At 30.9% G+C, this 11019-nt stretch overlaps 1 protein-coding gene across 3 annotated transcripts; it reads right to left on the reverse strand.

Moving 5' to 3' along the window:
- Positions 1-736: 736 nt before the first annotated feature.
- LOC148603436 (uncharacterized) lies at positions 737-10697 on the reverse strand. Of its 3 annotated transcripts, none has more exons than XM_088553336.1 (4): positions 10564-10697; positions 5567-5662; positions 3483-3654; positions 737-1285 (listed from the first exon to the last, which is right to left on the reverse strand). In XM_088553336.1, the coding sequence occupies exons 2-4, from the start codon at positions 5654-5656 to the stop codon at positions 1266-1268; spliced, it is 282 nt and encodes a 93-aa protein (XP_088409462.1). In that variant the 5' UTR covers positions 5657-5662; positions 10564-10697; the 3' UTR covers positions 737-1265. The 3 variants fall into 3 exon arrangements, with proteins under 3 accessions (XP_088409462.1, XP_088409464.1, XP_088409461.1); XM_088553338.1 differs by having other exon boundaries at positions 10533-10637; XM_088553335.1 differs by lacking the exon at positions 10564-10697 and having other exon boundaries at positions 5567-5772.
- Between the last annotated feature and the right edge of the window lie 322 nt (positions 10698-11019).

An 11019-nucleotide genomic window follows, 5' to 3' on the forward strand; every position in this document is an offset into this window, starting at 1 on the left:
TTTATATTTGGATGTTGCATATTTGAGGTAACAATGTTATTGTTTGTGTCAATAATGTGCATTTTGCGAACGTTATCGTTGTTGATTTTGTTTGGATTTGTTGGTTTTAGTGGGAAATGAATGCAAGATTTCCTACAAAATACCGATCGAAATTCAGGAAAGACTATCAGTACATAAAAATATAGTAAAACTGACATTTGTCATTACGGTGGGACTGTCTCTTTGAAAAACTTGCATACACCATAGGCATTTGGCATTATGTTTTTTCCTTTACTACAATAATAATTTGTCTAGTATTTATAACTGACTACACATTTACTAATTTCAGGGAATTGAAACTAGAGATGAAATACCTATTATACTGGTACAGTAATAATGAAACACCAATGAGTTGTTTTTGATGAAACATTGCTATGGGGAAAACGCATCGGGAACAGTAGACTGATAATTTTATCATATTTTTTAAAAGGTGTTCAGTGTGAAGAATTGAATCTTTTTAACCGTCCAGTGCATTATGAAAATGGCATTTGTATCATCAGTAAACAAACTTAACGATTCATTGAACGATTTAATAGTATTTATTGACTGTTTTTTTAATCATTTCATTTTGTTAAAAGTTGATTTACAAATGTCTTTACAGCTTTGGACAAATTCAATAACAAACTATGAAAAGGTATGGAAAGCCATGTGTAGCTAATGAACAATGAACATATTAGTTATTTATAGATAGACAATACAGAGTAATTATCGTGGTTTATTGTGATACCGTATGTGGATGATTTTTACGGTCTGTTCATTTCGGCGTATTATAGCACTCTATCAAAAAGTTTAACACCAACCAAAATAAATAGTTGTAAGATATTTCATCTGAAAGTTGTATATTTATATGTTTTAATTTCAACAAACCAGTATCATTATTTTGGAACGGGAAGTCAAATAGAACATTGAACAACATCAAGTGGTTGACTTAGAATCCTTTTATTTTCAATTGTTTTAATGTTTCTATTTCATTAAAATAAATTATCGAATATGGTACACATCAGTTTAATAGCTGAACAGTATGAATCAGATTTGAAGTAAAACTTCATATTTTTTAGAGTAAATAGGAGACTAAGTAACGACATCGATGGTATCAATGGTCAAATATTCCGCCGAGAATCAATAGTTTCGATCACTTTTAGTAATTGATATCTGTATTTCAATTCAGTAAATATAATCTTTGGGATTTAACATGAGTTCCGTCCAATTGATCTATATACTTAACCTCATTGCGTCTGATTAATCTCTGAAAATAAAAAAAGCAAAATATTAAGAATGTGTTGTAAACGTCAGTTATGTTTATTGATCCCAGTTACATTTATGATGCAGTCGTGGCCGATAGCTACGTCAATAAATATGTCTAAAATTACGCAGTTATATGATAGATGATATATTGCACTGGAGATATGGGGGTAAATATTGTATGGTAAATGTTAATGGATTGTATTTCCAATCAGGTTAATTGGAGAGAACACATAAGAACTGAAAAAAAACAATGTTGGAAAATGGGACTTTCAAATAGTTCGTCATTTTTATTGTTGTGGTAAAAAATCAGACATAACTATTCTCATTTGAAAGTTTAAAATAAGTTTATTTCATATATCTTTAAAAGCTTTAAAAGACAATACTTAATTTAGAGACTAAATAAATGGGCTAGGCTTTTAAAGATTTTACTGATCTTTATTCATATAAGATGAATAATTGTATTGGAAAAATGGATCAAATAAAAAGGTGCTATTGGATTGTTTACAACTTAGGTAAATTGAGGGGAAACCATATTTATATACTATGAGAAAGAAAAAAAACACAAAACAAAACAAAAAACAAATAAACAAAAAAAAAAAGAAACAAACAAACAAAACAAAACCAAAAAACAAAAACATAATTGAACATAAAAAACAGAAAACAAATCAAAATTTGAATATTCAAATAGTTCACTAGTTCTGTCACCATGCCACAAAATCGGGCATAACTTCTTTTGAATGTCCTTAATTGATGCTCGACATCGTTAAACACAATACAGAGGCATTAGATTAACAAAGTAACAGACAGCAAATTATGGGAACGATCAACTGCATTCGACTTAGTCAATGTAAGAAATACAAAGTAACCATTTTCTTCACAAATCATATGATGATTTAAGAGCTTCAGTGGACGTACATTTTGTAATGGGATGCGCAAGACCGAATTTATATACCAAGTGTATGTAGATAATACAAATATGTTGGACACTAACTTCCTGGAAAATAACACCGGCTGTTTGATTTAGGAAAGAAATACCTACATATGAAATCTTGTAACATATGTTTTCTATGTTTTAAAAGATATGTAAACATATGTTTAAGATTATTACGACAAAAATAAATGTTTTTTTTTTGTTTTGAAAATACACGAAGTTACATGTTTTTAAAAATCGTATGCAAGCCAAAATATTTTCGTAAATGAAATCCTATTGAAAACATATAAATACCATTTTGTTTTCATTATTGATTCAGAAAGTATTGCTTTCATATGTTTTTCATGGTGATCCTTAACTTAGCAAACCATATGTTGCAAGCTCAAACTCTAACCGCTGTGACATCCATGTCATCACCGCCTGCACAAAATCGAGCGTACATTTTGTACGAAGTTACTACCATAGATTAATCCTACGACAAGGAATGACCCGGCCAGCCAAAACTATATTTTTGTATAGCCCAGCTGGTCGAGGGGTCTAGGGCACTGGGCTTAATGTAGGCGGTGTTGACATAGATGTCACAGCGGTACGAGTTTGAGTCCCGCTGAGGGAACGACGAAAATTTGCTTTTCAAATTTGACAGTTTTAACATCGTTGGGAATATTTCAGTTCCTTCTATGCTTACATTACCTTCCGTCTATCAATTTGATCCGACGGAACAGTGTAGCAAATGGAGTCGTTACATTCTGAGACGTTTAATATAAATATATGTATAAAGCTTAAGCAAATAATTTCACAGATTTATATTGAGGAATTGTTTCTATTCTTGTTTTGTATACATAACTGGATTGTTATTATTTCTTTTTTTGAATAAAAGATGCAGTTATGGATACAATTCATGAGAAACTTTTATGTGCAACTCAGCAAGTGTTTCTTGAAATGCAGAGGACGCTTACCCTACCGGTGCACCTGGTCATGCTCCCAGTTTTTAGTGGAGTCCGAGTTGCTGATTTACTTGTGTTACTTTGTATGTATGATTTTAGTTACTTTATGTTCTTTGTTGTGTATGTCTGTTTTCCATGTCTGGTCTTTGTTCCTGGATTACATTCTTTTGATTACCGCTTTAACCTTGGTTCCCTTGATTACTCTTTCAAAAGTATGCAAGAAATATATAAATAAACAAGCTTAAAAATAAAGGTTGAGATTACTTGTTTTATCAAAGAATATGTAAAAAGTATAGATATGTACTAAGCGTTAATATGCTTACCATCTCTAGTTATATATCCATCTTTGTTTTTATCACTTTCTTTAAAAAGATCTTTTGCAAAATTAAAAGCCTCTTGTCTACTTAGACCATAAATTCTAAACATACAATAGTAATCCCCTAGCGTTAAAGGATCGTTATGCATGCTTTTATAGTTGTTTTCACATCCCTGCAACTGAAAAAAAAATGAAATAAACATAATTGAGTGATTGAGTCATAAATAAGTTAAAACTACAAGTCTTGCAAGAACGGTGATTCAATTCAATTCAAAGATATCTCTTGCATAATGGATAATAGTTTAATGTGATTAAACGAATAAATTAGACCGCTGTTTTGCTTATGATTTGTATAAATATGAGAAAGTGGTATTGCCTAAAACCATAGGCGAGGCATAGGAGATATCATTGCTAAACTTCATAGTAAATATACGAATAATACCCTGTACACAAGCGCCATTGTGTTAACTTCATTAAAGAATCTGACGTAAACATAACCGTGTGGTAATGTATCGGTTGAAATCATATTGAAATGCACTCTTGGCGTTTTACCGCACAATAATGAATACCACATGACCATATTTTAATTAAGAAATAAATCACAGAAACTCCATTTTATCATTGTTTTACAACGGTCTGGCCATGTATGTCGTATTGTTTTACCCCGAGCGATAGCAAGGCATGATAGGATTATTTTCTTCATATTTTTAATACACAAAGCCTTGCACGTAATGTTGGTCATGTATTTATCATTTGTTTACCATGGCTGTGGTCTAAAGAGCATTGAAGCACGTCATATTAGAATATGTATTATCATTATCGACAAAGTACGAATGAATAACCTGAATACTCTTTTATTAATGTATTACCTTACTAAATATTACCCTTGTTATCAGTCCAATCGACGATATCAGTCGAGGTCTTATAATTCTGGTAGCACTAGTGCTGGTAGTATCATTGCTTACATTATGACAATTAAATTAGTTGACAATGACAAGTTGAACATGGAAACTTAATTTTCCTAGGGTCAGCACGCAGGAATTATATATCATGATGGTTTTATCAATTGAAAATTTAAGTTCTTCAAAATAAATATATAAATACAACTGTTCCAACCCTAAAGAACTTAAGATAAAGGATACTACAGACAGTGTGAAGTCAGCCTCATATCTTGACCTACACTTAGAAATCGATGGTAAAAGAAAATATTGACCAAACTTTACGACAAACGTGATGACTTTTCATTCAAAATTGTCAGTTTTCCTTTCATCTGTGGCAACATCCCTTCAGTGCCTGCGTATGGAGTGTTCATATCACAACTCATACATTATGCCAGAGGTTGCCGAAACTACGCAGACCTTTTTGTATCGCGCTAGAATTCTAACAAGTAGGCTTCTGGAACTGGGTTATGTTGCTACAAGTTTGAAGTTTTATAGTCGTAATCATGAACTCGTGGATCGTTACGGTGTATCCATCAACCCCATGAAAACTGATTTGTTCGTATCATAGTTTTCCTTTCCTCTTTCGTGTACTCTGGACCTGGCTTTTTATGAGCAACTCGGCCGGTGTTTCAAGAAATGCAGAGGACGCTTACCCTACCGGTGCACCTGGTCCATGCTCCCAGTTCTTTTAGTGGAGTCCCAGTTGCTCATTTGCTTTTGTTGCTTTGTGTGTATGGTTTTAGTTACTTTGTGTTCTTTGTGTTCTTTGTTGTGTATGCCTGTTTTTCCATGTCTGGTTTTTGTCCCTGCATTACATTCTTTTTTGATTACCGCTATAATCTTGGTTCCCTTGATTACTCTTTCTGACATTTTAGTATTTGTCTGCATTTATAATTTTGATATACGTTATGTTAGATACAAACCTTAAACATCATTATAGTATCGAGAGAACTTCATTCAAATAAAAAAAAAGGAAAAAAAGAGAGAAAACACAAAAAAAAAATAATTTCTAATTGCCAACATAGTCGGTTGTTGTCTCCATGCTCTAGTCTCAATTATTACCTACCTGGAAGTTCACTGGAAATAAGTTATCGTTAATGTAATTTTATGTACAAAATGATGTATAATATAACATTGATAGTACTCCTACCTCTATTTCTTCTGTGATAACGTGTGGTTTCAGTAGAACAAAGTCAACTGTCACTACCATGAGAACCAAAACCACAATCACTGACTTCATTGTGAACTGCAGAGAAAAGAGTATCAGTTTTCCAATACACGACACCATATAAAGGAGACCATACACAAAGGAAAAAGATAAGTACACACATTAATTTCACATTATAATAAAGTAAATTTCCCACCATGCTTCACCAGAATTATCAAAGCAGTGTCTATACATAGTATAATTTTCCAATGCTACAAATCAATGCAGCGACGTATTACATCTCTAATTATCAATTTAAATGCATTATATTCATTGTTTTCCAGATTGTGTCGCCAGATATACTACTTTAACCGTAAACATTTTATCCTATATTACATCATAGTGGATAAGCAATCATTCATATGCTTAATACTACACATCTTTTTATACGACTAGGAAATCGTCAGACAGACTACCTTCAATTTGCATGAAATGACAGTACTAGCTGACTTTATATTTTTCCTTTAATAATTTCATATCAAATCTTTATAAAATAGTTTTTCTTATGGAGATTTCATTCTTATTTGGTTTAAGAGAACTTTATAATGAAATATAAACAAAAACAATATAAATAAATAAATAAAAATTAAACAACTAGAAACCAATACGGATGTTTAAGAAATGCTGTCTTTGTCAAAAGGGGTCTATAATATTTTGTTTGCCCTAATATTTCCATCATGCCATCCAGCCATTTAAAGAAATAGTGTACATCTGTTTCTGTATTTTTGTCTAAGAAATAATCATGCTCCGTGATATTGCGTTTACTGTCCATATTTTGGACATTGCTTTGAAACTGTTGAAACTAACAATTTCACTTTCTTGTGTATATTAATTATTCGTTTCAACATGGAGATTATGCTCATGAGAGAATCATTGTTAACATTTTAGCATTGTAAAACAAGCGATGATATAATCCTCAAACTTCAGCTTCTTGATGTTTTTAGGTTCTACAAACTCTAAATTATTTTAATATTTGCCAATTTCAAGGATACTTTTGTTTCGCTTAGGTAGTTTCTTTACCTTCATGTCAAAATTGGTGTCATAATAAATTGTAATAAATGAAAAGATTTCTTTCTTTGTCATATCAAGGCGAAAAACAAGATTCAAAGTTGACAAATAGAAAAGTCCATAGATGAGAACTGTCAATCGAAGGAAAATATGCCCATCACGTATAAAATACAAAATTACCAACAATATATATATATATATATATATATATATATATATATATATATATATATATAATTTAGATATGTTGTACACGTGTTTAAAGGAATAATCTTTCATCAGTGGCATAAGAATAACAATTATGGGACGATTCTATTCCAAAACTTTATTGTATACAAGAAGTATTGAAAACCAAAACAAACAGGCTTATTCTTGGAATCATATATATAGCTGCAATTAATTGACACACTACTGGTTTGTATATTATCGTAATCGCAAGACAAATTAAGCATCAGTTAATAATAATAATAAAAAAAAGAACGAATCAAATATTTCATAAATGTAGCATACACGAAAACAAACTAAAATCAATATGTGTATTTATACGATAAATATATTGTCAATATTGTTTATAAGGTTTTATAAAACAATCAGCAATACCGGGTGTTAGCGTTCGTTAGCCCAAACCTAACGTCCTAAGATTATTGTAATTGACGTGTTTAGTTTTATTTGTACGACATCATAACCAGTTTGACGTAAATGACTGAATTGGACCTTACATTGTCACCTTTATAATATCACGGGTCTGAAAATTACTTTCCAAACCATTTATTCAAAATATGAAGATACAAACATTTACCTTATCAAATTTGATATTTGTGCTTTTAAATTGCTTATTATTAGACACTGAAAGGCATTGAGTATTTTTATGCATACATTGTCAATGTGTACTAAATGAGATGCAGGAATATTGGTTGAAACCGAACTTTTTAACAAATTTTTATTCATTGAGATATAACAAAATTATTTTATACAATCAGATTATAGTATTTATCTCAAATTAATTTATTACGTACAAATCGATGTAAGAATCAGACGCAATGAATGGAATATAATGCTTTTCAGAATACCAACGAACTAGCAATGAATGGAATATGAAGCTTTTCAGAATACAAACGAACTAGCAATGAATGGAATGTTCAGCTTTTCTGAGTACTAACGAACTAGCAATGAATGGAATATGAAGCTTTTCAGAATACCAACGAACAAGCATTGAATGGAATATGAAGCTTGCTTTTCATAATACTTACGAACTAGCATTGACTGGAATATAAAGCTTTTCAGAATACTTACGAAGTAGCATTGAATGGAATATGAAGCTTTTCAGAATACCAACGAACTAGCAATGAATGGAATATGAAGCTTTTCAGAATACTAACGAAGTAGCATTGAATGGAATACGAAGCTTTTCAGAATACTAACGAAGTAGCATTGAATGGAATATGAAGCTTTTCAGAATACCAACGAATTAGCAATGAATAGAATATAAAGCATTTCGAAATACCAACAAACTAGCATTGAATGGAATATAAAGCTTTTCAGAATACCAACAAACTAGCAATGAATGGGATATGAAGCTTTTCAGAATACCAACGAACTAGCATTGAATGGAATATGAAACTTTTCAGAATACCAACGAACTAGCATTAAATAAAAGCCAGTTAAAACGTATGGCACGGGTTTATTCTTGTACATGGAATTATAAACATGAGTACAAGTACACAATCCGGTTTTTTGGCACAAAACTGTCTCTTTTGCAAACTTAACTTAAATATATTTATACAGCTACCACAAAATTAAAAAAAAAAAAAAAAACAAGTAACAAAAACAAAACAAATCAAAACAAAAAACTAAAGCAAAATTCTTTCTGTTTATTTATTTTTTTTAAATTCCACGTTTATTTGATCTATATTTCACCTTTTTTTTTTTAAGAAAAATGATTTTCATAAAAATGAACGTTTTTGTAGGTTTTTAAATATATTTATTACAAGGCTTATTGAAACAATACAAATGTATGAAATATTGTGCAAACAAGCTGCTTTGATAATCTGTCCGTCTAATTAACTTGATTTTATAGATTTTAGATTACCGGGTAAACATTCATTATTGAATTTCTCACGAACGACAAACATTCTCAGGTAAGATTGCCAATTACTTTCAATTCGAAAGTGATTATATGCATCCGGAAGGAGCGTTAACGGTTGTATTTTCAACTGGGTTCAATATACTTATTGTGAAAAAAAACCATCAATACCCGGTTTGTACATGTAAAATCGGGAGCTTAATAATACACCATGACAGCTTCATTCTAGTATTATTTGTAAATGCAAGTGAGAATCAGACCCGTCTCAGATTACATTAGCAATCTTCGATGATTAAATACAAATTAAATCTTTGAGTTTCCAATGTAGGGATTGTCAAAGCATGGCACCCAGATACGTACGAAAATCAGCTAATCAATACCGGACAATTCGTCCCAAAGACATTTTGTTCCGTACGAATGACAGATATATAGGCCCATGCATATTTCAGTACATGACAATTAGGAAATTGCAATAGGAAAAAAACGTATGTCATAGAAAAAATTACCATTTTGGAACATAATTATGACAGGGCTGACAAAATTATGAAAGACGTTTGAGTTTATGTTTTTTGGGAGCGTTTAAGGTTTCACCTTCCGCATATCATTAATAGTGCTCTATGAGATAAAAAGAGATAATAATGTAATTGTATGATGACAAAGCCTTTGATAAATGGAGGGTTAGCTATAATAATATCAAATATGAAGCTTATATAAAATGCAGAATTCCGTTGAATTTCATTGTTTAGCAGCGTAAATATAAATGCGCCAATTTAACGATTGACTGTCCACTTATTTTGTTTTGCATGCATGTGCAGTTATTTTCAAACGATGCAAATACAAACATCAACACTGGTATATTCACACCGCAATGGGAGGGGAAAGTTTAACGCGATTGAAAACCTAGATTTTATTACATCATTTCGTTTGAAATGCCTGTGCCAAGTCAGGTCCATTGAGGTACCATCTGCTCCGGTGGTGTTATATCTATTTTGCAAGATTTATTTTGGACTGGTCTTGCTCATGAATCGGATTAATTTTCAATATTTTGTTGTACCATTATTCAATTTTACAAGGCCTATCAAGTTTTCATTTTATACAGAATTAAATCAATTAAAGTTACTTTGATGTTTATATGAGATTGATGTAAAACGATGAATACAAAAGTATAAAAACGTTCTAAAGAGTTGTAACAGTTGTGTCCCTTACCTTAGGTCTACCTCATTAAAACATTTATTTTCGACACTTGAATTACTATTATTCTTAAAAGTATAAACGAACTAAAACTTACTTTCAGTGCATCAAAAACCGATAGAATCATTCACTTTTTATATTACGATAGGGTTTATAAAATACGATATTTTGAACAAGAGAAAATAAAATTAAAAATAGTAATAATCACAATAGTGCAATGATAATAATAATAACAATAATAAAAATCATAATAATTGAACTGAAAATGATAGTGATAATAAGACCGACAAGAAATCTCCCCAAATCTTTAGTAAGTCGTCTTTAGTTTCGCAAGATTTATCTTTTTAAAGTCACTTCCGGGAAGCCTTATTTTAATTACGGAAGCAAATCATTAGGTTAGTTGAGACAAATAGTCATTCGGCTTGTTTTCTATAAAAGTCAAATCAGTCCTGCAATTCCATTGTCGATTATTTCAGTAGGGTTAACAATAATTTAACTTTCATGTACATGTAATAACCCCTTAGTTAAGCCATACGAATAAATACTGAATAAATAGATTAACATCTATAAATAGCCATTTAAATGTAATAAATATAATCATAAGCTAAGTGAATACTATATACTCACAATATCTTCACAAAAATGTACATGTACTTACATGTATCGTTAATACCTTTTATCCTAATAACCTGATAGATTAATCAATAAAGGACGTAGGAGAATAGTAATATCTGCAGCTGCAATCAATTCATGGGATCGAGCTACAAAAGTGTTCTTTATTGTTTTATGAAATACAATGCTTACGGCAAGTGAAGTTAAAATCGACTTTTATTATCTGGAACAAGCACAAGAAATTAGCATAACATCTGTGTTTAATGAGTGCTTTATAATCTTAGGTTGATACATGTTCCTTATAAGTGGTCTTGTTCATTTTTTAAAGTTGAGAATTAACACAACGGAAATATGTTATTCGCTATTTATAATCTGGAATCAGTGCAGTGAATAAGTTGAAGCACTAATAGACTTTCGACGAAGATCTATGTATAGACTAGGGTTGATGCTTGGTTATTAGTTTTGGTCCTAATCGTTTATAATATTCAAGATTAGAAAAAAC

Source organism: Perna viridis, chromosome 11 (assembly GCF_037379345.1).
Source record: "Perna viridis isolate PV_CMFRI_1.1 ecotype Kerala chromosome 11, ASM3737934v1, whole genome shotgun sequence".
Classification (NCBI taxonomy): domain Eukaryota; kingdom Metazoa; phylum Mollusca; class Bivalvia; order Mytilida; family Mytilidae; genus Perna; species Perna viridis.